The 21045-nt window shown below is 27.9% G+C and overlaps 2 protein-coding genes across 5 annotated transcripts; both read right to left on the bottom strand.

Annotated features, from left to right (window-relative positions):
- Window positions 1-598: 598 nt before the first annotated feature.
- Window positions 599-4531, bottom strand: LOC108320508 (protein SAWADEE HOMEODOMAIN HOMOLOG 1). 4 transcript variants are annotated; one of them, XM_017551947.2, is made up of 10 exons: window positions 4292-4531; window positions 3837-4005; window positions 3650-3735; window positions 3517-3562; window positions 3330-3429; window positions 2857-2905; window positions 2465-2516; window positions 1652-1795; window positions 996-1115; window positions 599-911 (listed from the first exon to the last, which is right to left on the bottom strand). In XM_017551947.2, exons 2-10 carry the CDS (start codon window positions 3888-3890, stop codon window positions 774-776), a joined length of 789 nt encoding a protein of 262 aa, XP_017407436.1. In that variant the 5' UTR covers window positions 3891-4005; window positions 4292-4531; the 3' UTR covers window positions 599-773. The 4 variants fall into 4 exon arrangements, with proteins under 4 accessions (XP_017407436.1, XP_017407433.1, XP_017407434.1 ...); XM_017551944.2 differs by having other exon boundaries at window positions 2857-2911; XM_017551945.2 differs by having other exon boundaries at window positions 2857-2911; window positions 4244-4299.
- A 3809-nt stretch (window positions 4532-8340) lies between these two features.
- LOC108320543 (1-aminocyclopropane-1-carboxylate oxidase 5) lies at window positions 8341-10608 on the bottom strand. The gene is made up of 3 exons (XM_017551990.2): window positions 9713-10608; window positions 9214-9553; window positions 8341-9052 (listed from the first exon to the last, which is right to left on the bottom strand). The coding sequence occupies exons 1-3, from the start codon at window positions 10246-10248 to the stop codon at window positions 8825-8827; spliced, it is 1104 nt and encodes a 367-aa protein (XP_017407479.2). The 5' UTR covers window positions 10249-10608; the 3' UTR covers window positions 8341-8824.
- Between the last annotated feature and the right edge of the window lie 10437 nt (window positions 10609-21045).

The following is a 21045-nucleotide window of genomic DNA, read 5'->3' on the forward strand; positions in this document are numbered from 1 at the left end:
ATATAAATTAGAACAATAACTAGTTTTGTTATTTTTTTATATCTTACTATTTTTTTTACCTCTTTTTAATTCTCTTTGATTTGTTTCTAACTTTCTAAAACTGATTTTCATTAATTTTCCTATCAAAGGGTTTTTGAGATAATAATAAAATACAAAATCAGTTGTGGTTGTCTAATAGATATAATAGATATAGCAAGAAAGCTAGGAGCAGTAAGGGCATGCGAATGTATAGTTTCTGGTTTATAAAATGCAATCCTACAAATATTATTATATTGGATATATATATATATATATATATATATATATATATATATATATATATATATATATATATATATATATATATATATATATATATATATATATATATATATATATTAATAAAGCATTTAATACTAATATTAAATACTAACGTTCCAAATATAGCATTTAATATTTATATATCGTATAGTATAATAATAAATTATTCATATTAATTATGATTATATGTTTTAATAGTTAAGTTCTTTATCTTATTTTGTAACTGTATTTACATGAAAGTTTCTGCATGTTTTAGAGTTTGAAGAAATTTCTAAAATATTTACTTGTATCAAAATAATTTCTAAACAAATCTCGACCAATATACTCATCTTTTATCTCTGTTTTTGGTATTTTAATCAATGTTTATAACATTATAAATAAAATAGACAAAAGTCTAACCATCTTAAGTTGTCAATAAACAATAAACATTAGCCAAAAGTAAATTGGGGAATTCGGAAAAAAGCTGGCTCTTTTTATCCCCACAAGGACTCTATGGGATTTAGGGAGAAACTAGGAGAAGGACTTTGGGTGGGATCAATGGCAAGAATTGGGTAGACAGCAGATTCTTCTTCTGTAGGCCTACAGCATAACCTGTTCCAAGAAACTTCTTCCTGACAAAGACATATGAAACCACATTAGTTAGTGTTAATATCCACAAAAGGGAGTGAACGGGAAGAAAAGAAATCAAAGATCACCTCAGTCTGGTCATGGAGATATCGAATAATGAAGGTGCATGTACACTCTGTTGGATCATGCACCCTCCTCTGGATTTTCACAATTCGAGCATCACAATAGAGAGCATAATCGTCTCTTTCCTGTGAAAAAACAGAAAAGGCTAATAAGAGTGTTAATAAGTGGACTTTAAGCCTAATTCAATTTCACGAAATCAACTTGTAAAATGAGGTTTGTATCTATTTATATATTCTAAATTGGTTATATCTCTGATCGATGTGGAACTTTCTAACAGAAAGTAAAAGCTAAATAAATAAATGCTCTATTTGGGTCAAATGCATAGATTAAGAACTTGCAGACTGGACTTCAAGCATAAAACTGGTGCCGGTTGATCTCATAATCAATGGAGAACAGATCAAAAACCTACTCTAGTTCAAACAGAAAGTTACAAATTTAAACAAGATTCTTTATGATTGATTTTTTATCTAATAAGTTCTCATGGTTTTACTCTTGTTAATGATTGAATTGGTGATATTATATAATGTATACATACATTATACATGGATACAGACAGACATATATACATATCAATGAACCCTGAAAATGTCTTGTGCTAAATTTAACCATGTGATTGGAAAGATAAATTGAAACACAATAAAAGAATGCGGTGTTCCCTTACCAAGAAACATAGTATAAGATTTCCATCCTGAAGCTTTTGACATTCTGAAGGAGCTAATGGTATAGATCTCTCACGCACCCCCTGTTTCACATTCACCCACTCATCCTGCTCTTTACTAAATCCAGCATATCGGACACGGACTTCCTAAATTGTACGTGACAAGATCCGTTATTTGGTTCTCCATAATATCAAAAATATGCATCCACTAAGCAAGTAAAGTTATTTTACAGTGTTCATAGGTATATAAAACTATCAACATACACAAGACAGTTTTCTGACTTTTTCGGTCTTTCCTAATGAAGAAAAAGAAATTATCCCTATTAATATATAGTTCTATAGATTACATTATGTATTCATTAAAAGCACAGAGTAAATTTTAACTTTCAAGAAGCATTTTACTTTAATTGGAAGAATCTTCTAAATCACTTTCTGATAAAACCCCAAAAGTTGAGAGGAACTAAATCGATGTGAATGGGGATTTGAACTTTTCTTAACTATACTTAAGGCAGTTATACTCATTTTCTTGCAATATTGTACAATAACATACAATTTAAGATGCAAGGGAAGAAAAACTTCATATACAACCATTGTGTTGCATATACAAACCTAGAAAAGTATCATGACATCAACTCTCCATATACGTGAATATGTCTATAAATAATTATAAAGCAGGAAAATGTAGATAACTATTTTAGGTAAAATGAGGCAGGCATGAAAGAAACGGTCATTCCTCTCTTATTACAAACTCTGTAGATAATGTCTCAGTTTCTTCACAACCAAAAACACATAAATTAGAATAAAGCAGAATCTTACAAGTTCGCCTGAGCACATAACTCTGTAGTTAAGGAACAGTGCAACATCATGCCTATAATTGAAAAAAAAAAAAAAATAAGATGCTGGACAGAAAGTATGTAAGAAACTAAGAAAAAAAAAGGATATGTTCTAGTATCTCAACCTTCCCAGCTAATATAAGTAACTAACTCCTCACTAAGACACTAACAGACTCCTAACTAACTAACTACCAATGGATATCTATCATAAAGGCTTTCCCTTTTACAGAGTATACATGGCATCTAGGGATAGTCTTTTTCCTATTGGAAAGAAACAAATAAAATAAAATCAGACCACACCTCATACTTCTCATATAATCCATTTCATGGCTAAACTCAGAAAACAGAGCTTATATCAATTAAATTATTCCTCACCATGCAACATCTTTTGTAGATCTTGCTTCAAATGTCAAGTCCGATATATCTGTAGCTTGTATGCCAAAGATTAAGAACACAAATTATCAAAGGTTATCAAATGTGGACTCAAATAGTGAATCACAAGATTGTACAATAAAAAATTACTTCACATATATCATATAATACAAGGAATTTAAACTAGAAATAGACAAAACAACCAATGTAAAAGTCATACAAAACAAAATTATTAACTATATCTGAATTTTTGAAGTCTTTATTTGAGAAGAATGGAAACAAATCAATTATATAGCTATATAGAATACATGCATTGAATGAGTGAATGACAGGCAAACTCTGTGCATCCAATGGTTTCCATAGAGAACCAAAATTTCAAAATCAGAGGATAAACTACCTAATTCCATCTATGAGAATTTTTTTCTTCCTTTTACAAATTTATAGTCATGATAAAGTCTAAGGAAAAGATGAATAACCTTTTGAACTTGAAAGACCTGCAGAAAGTGGCACCAGGTTGGGTGATGAACTATCTTTATTCTGTGATACTCTCTGCCTATTTTTGAACCACTGCTCCACCTAAAATCCAATAAAACCAACACAGCATTATAACACTCGGCATAACTGACAAATATGCCTAAAGGATGGAGAAATTTATTTGACAACCTGTTGCCATGATAAGGAAGTTTTACGGGCAGTATTTGACAAGGAACTACAAAATTAAGAAGTCAAATTATGGAATATCATTTACAAACAAAACAAAAAATCCTAATTATGTTAAAGATATGACAAAATTCACCTAAATCGTCTAGCAATCTCCTGACACAACTTCCAATCAATTGGTTTTTCTCCCATATCTTTGTATATTCTTTCCAATTCCAACATCTAGGAATGGAGGAAGAGCATAAAGAGTGCAAGGATTAGCCAATAAATCTGTCCCACAAATAAAGAGCATAGAACATTTTAGTGATATATATTGTCATTACCTCATCTGAGGAGAGCTTCAGAAATGGTTGTTCAGTTAATGTTGAAGTATCCATCTTTGCAGAGAAAACAAAAATTTGCCCAGAGAAAGGTGAATGGCCAAACTAAGAACAAATTCTCCTTTCTCTTTGGCTTGCCCTAAAGTCTCAACACACCTTTTGTTTGAAATCCCTGTCATATATATTACACATTTAAGAAGTAAAACACTAGCGTGTAAAAATAGATTGAGTCCATTCAAATGCAGACAGCAAAACAAACAAGCAAATCATGATAAGACAAACAGGCAGATAACAATAGTCCTACATTCAAAATTTACAACCTAATATCATCGTACAAGGCTAAACCCCAATCAAAGACAATATTTTACTAAACCCTAAAACATTGAACTGATTAATTTATGTAATCATACTCAGCAGCAATATCAGACGAGAGTGTTGGAAGCAAAGGGATTGCTAACCTTTTCGGCTGAGTGCACAAGTTTTTGTATCTAACAGTGAAAGATGGAAGTAAAATGCAGAACACAATTTCCCTGTTTCAATGGATGGCCGAGTATTTTGATGTGTGCATGATTATCTTGTAGAAAAAGAAGTTATAAAAATTGAATTTTTCTCAATATTTGGTAACCAATCAAAATTATCATTAGTCCTGTTTCTAAGATGGTATTAACAAATTTAAAAAAAAAAATTAGCACGTTGAACATGAACTGAATGAAATTGTGGATACAAAGATAAAAAAATAAACCAAGGGAAGAAGCACCTTTATATAATATAAGCAGAGCTAAATAAAAGAGACACAGTAAAGTAAAGAAAACTATAGCTAAAATAGTGTTTTCTTGAATTTTAAAATACTTTTATGTTTATTTTTAAATTTTAAAATAATTTGTAGACTTATTATTTTAAAAGAACATACTTTTGTCATTTTGATAATCATCATTTTCCCCATATACAATACAAAATATCATTATTATGTCATAAAATTTATAATTACTAGCTCATGATAATTTTAGGTTAGAAAAATAGTTAATTTTTTCATACAATAGTTTTAATTTAATAATTTAAAAAATATCAAACTGTATAATGTATTTAGAATTTTATAATTAATATGTAAATGAGAATAATGGAGGAAAGGAAGAAGTAAAAGTAGGTAGATTTTAGAACTATTTATATTGAAAGACTTAAATGTAATAATATATAAAATATTGATTAAAAATAAGTGAGTAAGTAATATTTGAATATGCACTGGAAATATTATATGGTAGTTTTGTAATTAATTTCAAATATATATTTATACAATTATTGTTCTTAGAATGTACACTATTTGCACAGAATAACTTATTAAAATTTCAAAGTTAAATATTCAACTTATTGTACTGTTAAGAGATGCTGGATTGGTACTATTGGGGAGTGCAGGAAGTAATTGAAACAGTAAAATAAACATCAACTGTGCATAAATGAAAACAGGAAATGCCAGAGTTATGCAGAATGAAGGTATGAGAAGCTATATTCGGGTGTAGGAGTACCTGCTGGACCCAGCCCATCTTTTTTCCTCAAAAATACCTAAAAATTCCAACTCTTATCTTCTCCCGCCTGGACACCCTCTTCTACACCTAGGTAATGTTGTCACTTACCACTACTAGGTCGGCAAAACATCAAAACATTTTCATTTATAAGTAATAGAAAAAAAGAAAAGAAAAGAAAATCAAGGTTTAATACTAATTTTGGTTTTTAGTTTTGTTAATTGTGATCAAAGTAATTTTAAGTTGTTTAAAGTGATCCTATATTCTTGTAAAAATGGTTCAAGTTGGTCATTTTTTACGGTCTTAAAATGTCCACCTTATCCAATAATGAATGACCGGTCCAGTTATTTATTATTGGCAACCTTTTGTCAATTGACATGTAAATATTAAAAGTTGAAGTTATTGACGTGGAAAAGTTAAAGTTAAAAGAAATTACAATTAGGTTAGAAGCAATCAACCATTAAAACTTTATTTCAGAAACAGAACCCCAAATGCAATTTCATAGATTTCCAAAACTTCAAAAGTGTAAGATCAAAATACAATTACAAATAATCCCAAAAACGTGAAATCAGAAACAAAACCCCAATTCGAAAACCTTAACCCCAAACCGCATTAACAATCTGCAGAGGAGAAATAAGACACAAGAAATTCTCAAATTAGAACCCTCAATCCCAAACAAAAACCCTAAAATCCCCAAATCACAAGATCGCGAAGAACCTCAATCATTGCGCCACCAACTTGCAGAGAAAACAAAACAAAAACTCAGTCCAAGGAAGGAAACTCAATGTCGTGAATCAGAATTCCAAAAATAGAACTCAAATTTGGAGCCTTAATACAAACATAACCATAACAAGAAGAAGGAAAGAAGAAAAGTTCCCTACAATGCCAACCCAGAAATAGAGGAGAGGAAGGAGGAGGAAGTCTCCTTGCGCGACTAAGAACCCACGTTGTTGGGTTTGTTCGAGAAAAAGAAAGCACCCAAAATGGAAGCCAAGAGTTTCTAAAACTCTGATTAAGGTAAAGGGTAATTCACCTGAGTTTACAACGTAATGAATAATTAGAGAGATCATTAAAAAGATCATTCAATATTCCAAGTAATGAATAACGCTTTTATTCTAAAGGTATTACCTTTTTACTACACATAAATAACGATTTTAAAAAGTATTGGTTACATCCCTAGCATAATATCTTCTCTCCTCTCTTTTAGTATTGGTTACATCCCTCCAATCACATATTTTCTTTTAAAAAAATAAAGGGTAAAAATATTGCACCGGCTTATGGCTGATTTCTTTCCTTTTTCCAATCAGTCTTAAAATAAAAAAAATACAAGATCTTTAACATAAAAAAATAACAACAATGTTAAACAAATCCTTTTTTAGTAGAACTACGTGATCCCTGATTTTCTATCATGAATGGAGATACGCAAGAGCAATCCTGGGTTCACTTTTCAAAAATCTAAAATAATCCATAATAATTTTCAAACAAATTTACAAATCTTTTTTTAGATAAAAAACTACGTGATCCCTGATTTTTCATTTTAAATGGATATACCTAGGAATAAGGTCAATCATTGTCGGGTTCATAAAACAATTTTTCTTTTGTTTCTTAATAGTTTCTCTGTAAAATTATTTTTAGGGAAAATTAAATATTTTGGAAAATCACGTCAACTTTATAGATTTAATTAAAGGTAATGCTTTTGGACAAGCTCACTAGGGTGTGCTAATACCTTTCCTACGCGTAACCGATTCCCGAACCTAAAATCTAGTTTACGTAGACCACGCTTTTATTTTAGGATTTTCAATAGTTTTTCCATAATAAATTATGGTGATGACTCCCAAAATCTTTTTCTTAAACCTGTTTGTTTTCAGTTCACGGCCCCGTTGCGACACCTGTAATCCTACATTAATTAATACCCAACAATATTCATCAAGATATAAGCATCACTCGACATTGCACTCAATTATAACATATTCAACCAAACATAATTTCTCACAACATATCAAACATGCATTTTAACATGAAATTAAGGACAATATTAGTTTCTCTTACCTGGTTGGAAAACTCAAATAGCTCTATAAAACAAACTATCATTGTCTTAGCTCATATAACTCAATATGTACCTATAGACCATAAGATAAAACTAACAAGAAAAGATGGATACTACCTTCGATGACACTAAACTCGCATGCCTCTTTAAACAACGAAACAAAGAAGAAGGGTAGAAACTAATTTACTTTATAGAGAAAACCAATCAGTTACAAATCTTGTTGTTGTGATCGTTTAGATACTTTCTGATCGTTAAATAAATGTCTTAGAAATTATAACTCTTAGAATTAAAAAACAGAGAACTTAGATAATTGAATTTTAGAAAAATAGCTAGTGTGTTAGATAATAAAACACGTTATGAAATTCTATTTATATTATCAAGTTTTTAACATTAAAATAACTAATCTCATTATTTTAAAATATATATAAAATTTAATACTCTATTTTCTAAATTTTTGGAATTATATTTATGATTAATAATATTATTAGTTAACTGTAATATATATAAAAAGAAAAATAAATATATTAACAATACTTATCAATTCTACTATTTTCTTACTTTTATTTTTATTAAAATAAAAACAATCTTAGAATTTTATGGTTGTTTTGATAAATAAATAATTGGTTATAAAAGCCTATGTAATAAAAAAAATAACATATATTATTTAGAATAAATAAAGATAAAGTTGTTATACTTATTAATACCAAATACTATTAAATGATGTATAATATTGTACTGTATTATTATTTAGATATTTTTTATCATTCAATATAAATTTGACTAGAATAAGTATATATGTCAAACATTAAAATTATTATTTTTCTTTATATAAATTATTTTTAAATGTTTTTTGAAAATAATATATATAATTGGAAAATGGTTTGATATAATTAGTTGTAATTGGTGCAATGCATACATTTTACAAAGTGAAACAATGACGGAAAGTAGCATAGAATTTATAACCGTGAGAGAATTAAAACTCTATCTTTTACACTTGTACGTTTTACAAAGAAGTTGTAATCGGTGCAATGCAATACATTTAATAAGGTAATGCATTTAATAAGCTGAGACATAAAAGAAGCCAAAATTAATCTTTACATGTTTATATTTTAAATAAATACTAAAATATAATTTGTCTGCCTTGAAAGAACGATTGAGAAGCTGACGCAGGTGGTTGGTTGAAATTGGTGGCGGGTCCATTACTATCTGTGTCTGAGAACGGAGGGAACGGTGCAACATTGCTGTCACTGAGAATGGAGGATTCATAAACAAGACTTCAAAGGTGTTTTTGGTTTGTTGAGTGAAAAATTACATTATATCCTTAATAAATATAAATAAAGTGATAACCATGTCAATCAATTAATAAGAGAAATTAGGATTTTAAAACCCCTTCCAAAAAAGGAGCATATAGATTTGTATTTTGGTTTTCATGAATGAAGTTTTTTGTAGAGAAAAATCATGACATGGTACACAAGGGGCAGAATTAAAGCCAATATGGCTTGCTGGGAAAGTGAAACACTTCTACTCCCATGGCTTCCAAAATTCTTCTTCTTGTTTTGATGAGAACAGAGGAAAGCCATTGAAATGCTCTGTTTTTTCTCTGCTTTAAATATTGGTCTTCCAATCACACTTTTGTACAGTCCACCACTCAATATCTGTAACCAAACAACATCAACCTCCTTAATCCTCTGAATTGTCATGTTTCATTGTAGCTAAAACTAATGAATAACACAGAGGATGTTTTTGTTTTGAGAGTGCGATTATATACATGTCACATCAATGTAAAACTTAGATTCGCATTCTTACGCAGACTCACCTGAATTTGATCTCCAGCAGTGACTATAAGGGCACCTGGCTCAGGGCAGAAAGAGAGCCAACTTTTCTTGGAGTAAACATGAAACTGTGAAGTGCCATTGCATAGATGAAAGCACAATGAATGAGAGTAATCGGTTCCCCTAATCAGCATTCTAATCACATCATATTTCAAGGAATTAGCCAATGAATCCTTAGTATTATCACCACCATGCTTATAAATGCAACAAACATTCCCTGTCTCATTCCCATTGTCAAATTCTGCACTCTTCTTTTTCAGTATCACATGCATCATTTTCATAGCCACCATTTCTATCCGTGACATAAGCTTTTCCATCTTTTCACTGCAAGTTCAGACAGATTAAAAGCTTTTTAAATTTCGATGCTAAACATTGATCAAACCATATTGAATCTAATACAAGTTCATGAAGACTGATTTTTGTATAAAAAGATCATTTTTTTATTAATAAAAGGAGAACTGGTATTATAATTTATGGTGTAACCTGAAATTTGGATATCCAATGGGCCAAATTCCCTCCATTTTCGACTTCAACTCCTCCTCATTGCACCACACGAATTCTTCACTACCTTCTTCTTCCTCCTCTCCGGCGTGATACTCTTCGAACCCCCAGGGCTTCTCCGGTGACCTAGTCGCTGCTGCACGCTTTGCATGCGGCACCTGGAACACTCCGGCGGCGTCCTCGGCGGCTGACTCCACCAGCTGTGACGGAATCCCGTGGTTTAGCAGCTGGAAGCACCCGATCCTGGCAAGGGAATCGGAAACGACGTCGCGGAGAGCGTCGTCGCGGTGGAAGCAGAGCGACACGAAGTCTACCTCGGGAGGCGCGTCGAGGTGCTTCTGTTTGGGGAAGATCTTGTCCGGCAGGACAAGATCGGGGACGCGGAGCGAGGCCTCTAGAAACTCGGTCAAAACGTCGTCGTTGGTGACGGTGGATCTCCGGCCGGATGCCACCGGAGAGGGAGGCGGCGCGCGGAAATCGACGGGGATTTCCGGCATGGACGAAAACGGCGACAGCATTAATTAACGAATGGATTAATTAACAAGGATGTGAGAGTGAGAGTGAGAGTGGTTATTTGAAAGGAACAAACGAAGTTTTGGTGGGAAAGCGAAGGGAAAAAGGTCCAGCGATGATAGCGTGTCCCTTCTACCGCCGACACTGGTTCCGGGAATCATAACGACGTCGTTTCTTTTTCCTTTTTCTCGTTTTGCTTTTTGCTCACTGCTTCTCTTCCTTTACTTTACAGCCCTGATACCAGTGTGTTCCTCATCATTTCACTTCACACACAACAACATATATCATTGCTTCTTTTCTTGTGGGGGCTTTCTGTGTGTCAGTACCATAATGTTTCTTTGTGTCTCCGAAAAAACATGAACATAGATTCGTGTATTTCCACTACCATTATATAAAATTAACATCAACATCATCCAGATTTTGTTCAATGTACAACTTTTATAATTATTTGTCCTTTTTTCATGGTTAAGCATGGAAGAAAATTTTGCACCTCGAAATTTATATTTATGGTGTTCTTCCTGTGATGCTTTTACTAGGATTTCTTTGAAGTAAAGTAGCTCGAAAAATGGTGAAGCTGATTGATTTGTTCGTTGTCGTGGTATTTAAGCTAAGTTTATAAAGTGTTGGTTGGAAAAAAAAGAAAAAGAAAAGGTTGAATTGTTGATGGTCGGAGAATAGTTGAACAAAAGCTCCCTGATCCAATGCTAAAAGTGATGCTGCATTGATCAATCATCGGAATCTAAAGAAACACCTACTGAGTTTTGGATTAACAGGCCCATTACAACAGCCGGAATTCGGCCCATATTGAATGAGCTACAAAAGAATTGGCCCAGACGAAGTTCCGTCTTCCTTTAATTTCAAACCTGAAAAATTAGTACAAAAAAGTCCTTGACAAGGACGGATACCAAAAAATGTCTGGGACAGGTTTTTGGTAGAAGATGACAAATTGGTTTTAGCCGCCATCGTCAACCTACTAAAGTTTGATTTTCAAAATTAAAAATTATAATAAAAATTTGTATAAAATATGATTTTTTACTGTATTATTTGAATGATATAAATATATACTAATATTATAATTTAAATAAATTAAATTTTGATTATTAATTAGAATAAAATAATTTAAGATATTAATTAATTAATTACAAATTTAGAAACTATTTACATGATTAAATATATTTTTTAAAAATTCACATAAATGAAAATAAACTTTAAGAATATAAAATTTAAAAGAATAAAAATAAATAAAACTTATGGGCTAACCTATCTTTTAACAAGACAAATCATGATTTTTTATCATTTTGTTACGGTTGATCAGTTTGTCCTGTTTTTGATGAACCGTAGACTAATTGATCTGTTTCTTCATCCCTAGTTAGTGATGGTAAGTTTCTAATTTTTAAAAGTTATATGCATTTCTTAGTTGTCTAAAATTAGTTTTTTGTTTAAAATGTGTTTCTCTTCTAATTTATAGATTCAAAACAAAATAATTTTATCTCTTAAAAATAGCTTATGATTTGTTTGTATGATACTATCACTATCTTTTAAAAAATACATTTTAAAAACTCAAAACAAAAAACCATCATAATCTTTGTTGGAATTTAACAAAATCTGGCTGCCAAGGATATTCAAGGCAAAGGAGAACGTTTGAACCAGATCTGTGAACATATCTTAAATTCCTGAAATTTCAATAATTTCATCATACACCAAGACAAAAATATTCGAATCTTACACATATATAAACTATCACGAGTAAAATAAAAAATTTGAATTTTTTATTGTTCTTCATAACTGTTTCCTACAATAGCAATATTATACTCCACCTTGCACGAATTATTTGCATAAACAGTAAATTTATTTTTTTAAAAGAGAAAGTAGATGTATTCAATGCATTGGTACAGAAAGCATTAGCGTTTGTACTAATCCATGCCATTAAAAAATAATAATAGTATGAAACTTGGTCTTCTTGGTAGGCTATGGATTCTTGTCCTTTTTCTTAATGGAGACTCAATTAAGTACATCTTTTTCAAAAGAAGTCCAACTGTAATGAAATGAGAGGAGGAATTTCAAAAAGATAAATGTTTTTAAAAACATCACATTTGGTGAAGATAGTAATGTTTCAACTCCCCCCAAGAAAAGAGGATTTGTATCATGTGTAAAATTACCTTATTAGTCATTTCCAAGATTGAAAGTGGTCTTTGCAAAATTCAAGAGAAACCAAAAAAAAAACAAAACAGTTATGTTATCATTGTAGCATTGTCTTCTGTAACATTTCTCAGTTACAGTGACTACTATGTCTATGTCCGATGAAAGTTAAATCCAAATCCCTTTTCATATTCGCAAGTTGCAGGTTTCAAACAAGTTGCAAGATGCAAGTTTTATGCAAATTGACAAGTCGTCAATTCAATAATGCTTGGAATAGGACAGAAGAGAATGGATATTCCTTAGTCTCTGTGTTTTCCATTTGTCTTGTATTACACACTTACGTGTTTTAGTTTATTTTAACAGTATTTAATATGCTATTGAAAATAAGCAAAGATATTTATTTTAAATTAATAATATTTTATTGTTTGGGGTCTTGCTTAAATTCTTAAGTATAAGTCTTCATTAAATTTGTCTTATTTTTAAACAACATTAAATCTATAAAACACCCATTTAGTTATATAGTTATATTTATTTATATTGTTTCAGTATAGGATTGAGATCATTTATCTAAAAGTTGTCTTCAAGTTTAAGTTTTAGGTTAAATCAATTGTCCAAACTGTTTAGATGGTATATGCAGAAGACACTCTAATATCAAAGTCAGTTCAATTTTGATAGTTAAAAATTAATGATGTAATAAATACATATTAAATATCTTCCTACCTCAAATCTCTATTTATAGGTTTCCAGATAAGTTTTTACTTAACTTTAACCTAATCACGACCTAATTATGGATAATTATATTTTATCTTTAAATTAATCGACATTAAGACTAACTTGCTCTGATCCATAATTAATTGGTTTGTTTTCCAACGGACCGATCTTATTGGTAACTTTTGGGATTATTCAAGTTAAGATTAACTATATTATATATATATATATATATATATATATATATATATATATATATATATATATATATATTAGTGATGATATAATAGTATAATTGTGACACAATAAGTTTAATAAATTACAAATTTTGTTAGAATATTTTTAAATGATTGTAAAATCTTAAAAGATTAATTTTAAGTATTATTCAATTTTACAAATTTAATTTATTAAATAAGGTTTGGACTTGAAAATTCGTTTAATATCTAATAACTATAAGATATTCAATATAAAATGAACTTATTTTATTAAAAGGTAATAAAAAGATGCTATGAGAGATAATGAGAGAGCATCACATACGTAAGTGTAGTTGTAGGTGTTAGTTAGAAAGTGCCAAAAGGAGCATGTTTCAATGGTTGACATGTATGACATAACCTACCAAAAAGACGTAAGAAAAACAATTGCTTCCATGAAATGTGGGGAAGAAGTCGTGAGTTTTGAAGTTTGAAGAAGAAGAAGAAGCTACACAATAACAAAGACTTCCAATTCTATCTTTTGGATTCTTCGAGATTGGAAAAGAGGGGATAGTTTGTTCATCCAACTTCTACTTTGTTTATAATTCAACTTCTCAACTCTCTTTTCTAGGGTTTCCTCCAATGAGACAAAGGAAATAGACCAACTCAATTTAAACTTTCAATTTCACAAATATCATCACTCTAGTCTTTCTATAATGCTTCCATGTCAATAGATAAGACCCTAATAATTTTTTTAATATTATTATTTTATCAATAATGTATTAAATTATTGACATAAAATGGAATGAATTTAATAAACGAAAACCAGTTTCACCTAATGAGAACTTAATAATCATTAAAATATTAACTTGAGAAACAATCTAAAGAATGAAAGTTCTATATAAAGAAAATATATTTAATTGAAAAAACAGTTTGAAACTGATAAATATTATATTTTGATGCAATTTTCAACTAAGCTCAATGAATATATGTATTTCTTACAAACTGGAAAACTTGACTTGATATGTTTTTGAGGTAATAAGTTGGCATTTAGTATAAAGTTTCACTAAAAACTAAACAATTAATTAATTATCTTTGCGTAATTGGATGACTTTATTTTTGTAAAGCTGAAAATATGTGTTATATATAAAAATTAAGGTGTGCTTTATTAATATAGATTTTATGAAAATTGAATTTGATATTAACATATTATCAGTATATATTTTTTGGAAAATTATGTTTGGTGGTAAGAATTATATGTTTGTAACTGATTTTATTTTTTTTTTATTTTTTTTTATAAAAATATCTATACTTCCTACTTATAATATACTTAATTAAGTTTTTATAATATAATAAAATAAATTTTATCACATATATTTAATTACTAAAATGCTTATTTTATTGACCTAACATACTATAACAATATGATAAAAAAAATGTATGTAGGACAAAGTCGTGGTTTTCAGAAGTTGAACTCCCAACGACCGTGTAATCTGAAAAAAACTATATAAGTATAACCGTGTATTATATATTATTTGTAATGGATGAGAGAAATGAAAAAGTAGGTGAATGAGAGAATAAATAAATAAATAAAAATCTAGCTTGTTTAGTTAAAAATATTAAAGGATTTTTTTAAAATTTTTAATTTTGAAATAAATATTTATATTATTTTAATATCATAATTAAGAACGGTATGGGAGAAGTTTTTGAAGTTAGGTGTAATCGAAATTTCAAATATTTTTTGTAATTTTAAACAAATATTGTTCTTACACCTACCCATATTCATTTTCAACATGCCAAATTAACTCTTATATAATATAACTATACAATTTTTAAAAAACTGTATTTTAAATTCAAAAAGAAATTACATAGCCAATATCTGACTACATTAAAAAAAAATTACTCTAAATAATAACTTACAATGAAATATTGACCCTTCAGAAATTAAAAAAAAAATGGAGATAGAATTATATTCCTTTCTCACAATAATTCCACAATGGGCTGGTGTGAGAATTGACCTAATGTTCTCTTTCAACTTTTGAAGATATCAGAGTCAACCATGGAACAACTTCGTATACAGTACCCTGAATTGTTGGAAAAAAAATAGAAACTTTGTTACGTGCATGGTGGTTAAGAGTTAGTAAACTCTTATATAAAGTCAACAATGTTTTTTTTTTTTTTTAATTTGAAAAAGATAAAGAGAAAGGTAAAAGTTAAAAATCCTTGTTTGGTTGTTTCTGATTGTCGTTAAAGGAAGCTAACATACAAAACGGAGTGTCATGAGTAAATGATTTCAAATATGTTGAATGATATTACTAGAATCAATAACTATACATTTGAGTTATTATTTATTTTAGAATATTGTTTGGTAGAATGATAAAAGAAAAAAGAGTATTTAAACTTTATTTAATTTTAACTTTTAAATAAAATAAAACTATTAAATGTGATAGAAATAATTTTTTTTATAATTTGTTATTATATTTTTCATGTAAGGATTAAAAAGTTAAACATATTTATTGTAATAAATGTTATATTATTTTTAGGATTAGCACTTAACCACGACTATTTACTAAAAACAAAATAATTTTATTAAATATTTTTTTACTTAGCCAAAATATATTTTCAAAGAATTTAAAAGAAGACTCAAACTATTGTCACATTATTTATATATTTGAGTTAATTAACTTGGTCAAAACTCAAACATAGAATCACCAGGATCATGTTATATGAACATAAATTTTAGTTAATTAAGTTGGTCAAAACTGAAACGAAGAATAATGTGGAACATGATATTCCAAGCAAGTCAAGAGAAGCATTGATGTTGAAGTGAAAATTGTTACACATGTAAATTGCTGCAATTAAGGGCTTCTAGAACACCATGACCAATATTTTCTCTACAATGGAGAAACGATCACAACAACCTTCACGGGGTGAAACCCTATTGACTTGTTAATTTACTAGGAAATTCATGGCTTAGGTATCTATTAATTTTAATTAGATTCTCTTCTAATTGATTAAATACTTATATTATTACAAAAAAATATTTAAATAATAATTAATTTGAAAGACAAAAAATAATTAATTATTATAATGACTAATTTATATATTAATTTATAAAAAAATTAAGTAATCTCTATGAATAAAAAAATATAGTTAGTTTGTGAATTAGTTACTAAATTATTGACAAATTTAAACACTAATTCTTTTTATAATAAAAGACTTTAGTAGTTGAGGTTAGAGATAAATTTAGTGATCATTCACAAATAAATTATAATTTTTTATTTATAATAAAAACTATTTTAAATATCAATAATTTTTAGTTTATAAAGTAATATTTAAATGAATCAGTATGATAATTAATTGTTTTTTTACTCAAAAATTGATTATTATTTAAAAATTTTCTTATAGTATATTTAAAAAATAAAAACTTCTTATAAAATAAATTTTGTTTTCTTTTTCTCTAATTTTCTTGTTTATTTTTCCTTCTAGAACCATCAGTCCCATGTTACCAGGGATGGTAGTGGAATGTTCTACTGTAGCGGTCAACGCAATGGATTTGAGTTCAGTTGAAAATAAGTTATTAAATAAGTCTTCATTATTCATCATATATTTTTATTTTTAAATAATAAAATTGCTTATTTAATTTGTCTTTACTTTAATTAAAGAGTAAGTTTAGAGCATCTCGCCTTTTAAATAAAGAGTTAGAACATGTAAACTGATTTATTAAGTTTATATTTTGAGTTTTCACATATCATAACTTTAATCTGTTTGTCCCTGTATTATCTGGACAGTAGAAAACGAATCAACACTTCATTAAGATGAAAAACAAAATAATAACATAAAATAAAATTAAAATTATTATTTAGAAATTCTTAAAAAGAAATTTAACTCATAAAAACAATATGCGTAACTTGAAATAATTTTTAGAGTTTATTGACAAAATTTTCATGAAATAGTTTGTAAATTTGAGTCTGTTATAAAAAATAAACAAACACTTTTAGAACTAAACTTTTTATTAAAGACGTATAAAAATGTATTGGAATTTTTGTTAAATTTATTTTTCCATAATTTTTCCAATAATATACATTTTTAAAAAATCTTGAAACAAGCTCAAAAAAGAAATAATAATAATAACAACATTTAATGATAATATGATCAAATATACTTTTTTTAAAAATATTCTCTATTTACTACTGTAATAAAGTAAAAAAGTTAAATAAAAACCTATTAGCACTTAATCTTAATATTAGTCGTATAAAATAATACGTATTTTATTTATTTTTAGTTATATGTTTCTTTTTAATCTATTATTTCATGTTTTTATTATTTAATTGATTTCAAATAATATACTATTTATTTTCATTTTATTTTATTTCATATTTTTAGTATTTAATTTACTTATTAATAATATAATTGCTCTTTATACTTTATATTTATATGATTTAATATTATTTGGATACTATACTGGCCGCTTTTATTATTTTATATTTTTATTATTTAGTTTACTTAACGTAATATATTTGTTTTTTTTATTAATTTATTATCAATACTATAGTCGTGATTTTTTATTCTTTATTTTTTTTATTTTAGTTGTTTAATTTGTTTTCAGTGATAAGTTGGTCTAATTTTTATGCTTTTATTTAAATTATTTCCAATATTATTGAATTTTTTTTAAAGTTATTATGTTAATTTTTTTTCCTTTTCATCTTGTATAAAATATTATTATTTTCATAATTTAAAATAGAAAATGGATAGAGAGATGAAAACAAATAAACTTAATGCAACAAACATGGACAAGAAGAATATATATATATATATATATATATATATATATATATATATATATATATATATATATATATATATATATAATATTTTCTTTAAATTATTAACACTTAATCTACACTTCTACTTATACATTTTTTTTGGTAAACCCTTCCTTTGTATTATTAATACAAGAATAAAAAAAGCTCAAAAAAGGCAGAATATATCTCTTTATTAACTTCTTAATATTCTTTTTAGAAATATGACCTAAGTTTATGTCATGAATCAATAGGAGAGTCAATGCAAAGATAAAATTAACTAAAAATATGCCAATCTTGTCCAAAATTATGAAGTTATTATACAAAAATCTCTGAAATACCACACTTGTTGGTTATAAATAAATAAAGATAATTCTCGACATGTTTTTTTATTATTATTTAGATAGTAATATAATAGAGTCACGCAATATTATAAATAAATATTAACATATGCTCATATTCAAATATTAATAAAATTTCGACAAAAATAAATCAAGATAATTTATATTTGATGTAACAAACAAATATGAAAATATAGATTATTTTAATGCAATAAAATCTCAACAAAAAAAATTATGATTAGCTTCACAGGTAAAATAATTATAATATTATTAATAAACTTAAATATATTGAATTGCATAGTGATATTATTTTTTTCTTTAATAAAATATAGTGTTGCAATTAATTACATACTACATGAATTAATAGGTAAACCTAATCATCACCCCACCACGATTGAGATGTTGTGAGAACTTCCCTATATCTAAGAGATATTTTCTTTGGAATCCTACCAAAGTTTAGGGTTTTGGATAATTTTGGTATCATAAGATAAGATATGTAGTAGCCCACCACATTTGATTTTCGTATGATTTTTTCTTACTCCAAAAGACTTTTCTTTGAGTAAATCCCAAGAACATAATCAAAGGACATAATCCAAATTAAGTTTAAATTAACTAATTAAATTAAAAAGTGAGTTAATAAGTTAGGTTTTGCAAAGAAATGGTGTATTTCTTTTTAGAACCTACATGTTTGAATGTGTTTTTTTTAAATATTATGACAATAGACAACTTGTGATTTAAAAAAACTCCGACATTAAATTTATTTCAGTGAAGTCTTTTTATATATGGAGTTTTTTTTATTTGATTTTTATATTAACTAAGATTTTATTTAATTTGATAATACAGATCAAGTTAGATTTCTAATTGTACCAAAATTTATAATTTTTTTTTGTTCAGCAATTTGAACTCATGATCAACCCACCTTAATAGCTTTACTTGTAGTATTGGTTTTGAAACTGATAACTGATATGACTTTTCTAGTTGTTGAATATTGTTCCTGTAGTATTAAATGTAACGTTTTTTACTAATTAAGAAAGTAAGTAGTGGAAAGGAAAATACATAGGTTATTACCTAATTTGACAAAGTTTATTATAATTAACGTAATTTGCTAAAAGAAACAATTATTTGTGTTTAGAGTCTCGGGTTAAAGTTTTAGATCCAATTATTTGATTTATAAATCTTCATTCATAAGTTCTACGTTAGGTCCAATCTGAGAAGTCTCTTATACATTCAAACTATTGTGATGATACTTATAAAAGGTATTTCTATGTTAAAGTTTGATCAATTCAGACAAAAAATAATAAATAGTGTAATTAATGTTCAACCAACCTCTTTATTTTAAACTCCTCTCTCTATAAATTTTTTCGATGAGCTTTTGATTAAGGTTGACATAAACATGACTAATCATGCTTTAACATTAAGTAAAATGTTTTTAGAGTTGATTTACTTTGGTCTTATTTGGACCATCCAATTTGGTGATTAGTCGTTTGATTTGTTGTTTGGCCGTCCAATTTGGTAATTTGTCACCGAGTTGATGATTTGTTGTTGACTTGGTAGTTGATCGTCCAACTTGATAGTTTGTCGTCCAAATTGATGACCTACCTTTCGATCAGTTGATCAGGTTAATGATTTGTCATTCGGTTTATTAGTTGATTGTTTGGATTGTTTGCTTTGTTGTCCGGATTTGTTAGTTGACTATCCATTTTAATGGTCTATTAATTGATAGTCCAGATTATAATTGTTGATGACTTTGTGATTGTTCATCTAACTTGTAATTGATCAAACATTTGTATGATACATTGACCTCTAAGTCCAAGTATTAAAATAATTAAAGTCTAAATTAGTCTCTAAAAATAATTAGTTTTAAAATTATTTTAAAAAATTATTTTAAATATCAATACTTTTTAATTTATAAATTAATACCTAAATAAATTAATATATTGATTAATTATTTTTTATTTCTAAAATTTGTTGTTAGTTAATGATGTTGATGTAATGTTCCGACATTTTTAGCTTGGTTTAAACACTTTTACATAAATGAATTAATCCATAAATTCTCAAAATAAAAGAAAATAAAATGCCTGAATGACAATTAATCTTATAAAAAAATACAACTCAATAATAAATCAACTCTAAAGTTAATGGTAAACTCAACCTAAAGACATAATTATTATATTTTTTATGCATTTATTACGGTGGTTAACTGTTTGAAATATACATGCAGGGGTGGTGGAAAGCACTTGGCCAATTTACCTTAGACTTCAGCAGCCATAAAAGACCTTTTGTTTTCTTTCACCAATTATTGCAAAGGGCGCTGCAGTGACGCGCAAAACTTGGTCAAACAAGACACATTCTTTCGTCCCAAAACACTTCACATGTCAATTCCTCCTCCTACTCATTCTGTTCGGTCGAACTTCATCTGCTATTGTTCTGTTCTCAACATATACTTTTCACACAAACTGATTGACTAAATCTTCACAAAACATTTTCCTTTAAGAGAAAAAAATTCATGAGAACGGAATGTTACAAAGATAATTTATTCATTTATTATCTGGTTTGTTCAAAATTCATGCCTTATTATTTGGTTTGCAGTGGAAACAATAAGAAAAAATAACTATTCCGTT

This window comes from Vigna angularis, chromosome 9, assembly GCF_016808095.1.
Source record: "Vigna angularis cultivar LongXiaoDou No.4 chromosome 9, ASM1680809v1, whole genome shotgun sequence".
NCBI classification, from domain to species: Eukaryota; Viridiplantae; Streptophyta; class Magnoliopsida; order Fabales; family Fabaceae; genus Vigna; species Vigna angularis.

What these genes read in the sequence shown, in the direction of transcription:
- LOC108320508 (XM_017551944.2), bottom strand. Translation starts at nt 3,890, where the DNA reads ATGGATACTTCAACATTAACTGAACAACCATTTCTGAAGCTCTCCTCA. An exon ending in TGAAGCTCTCCTCAGATGAG is followed by an intron (nt 3,736 to 3,836) that starts GTAATGACAATA and finishes CTCCATTCCTAG; the next exon opens with ATGTTGGAATTGGAAAGAAT. An exon ending in GAGATTGCTAGACGATTTAG is followed by an intron (nt 3,563 to 3,649) that starts GTGAATTTTGTC and finishes TTAATTTTGTAG; the next exon opens with TTCCTTGTCAAATACTGCCC.
- LOC108320543 (XM_017551990.2), bottom strand. Translation starts at nt 10,248, where the DNA reads ATGCTGTCGCCGTTTTCGTCCATGCCGGAAATCCCCGTCGATTTCCGC. An exon ending in ATTGGATATCCAAATTTCAG is followed by an intron (nt 9,554 to 9,712) that starts GTTACACCATAA and finishes CTGAACTTGCAG; the next exon opens with TGAAAAGATGGAAAAGCTTA. An exon ending in CTGCTGGAGATCAAATTCAG is followed by an intron (nt 9,053 to 9,213) that starts GTGAGTCTGCGT and finishes GTTTGGTTACAG; the next exon opens with ATATTGAGTGGTGGACTGTA.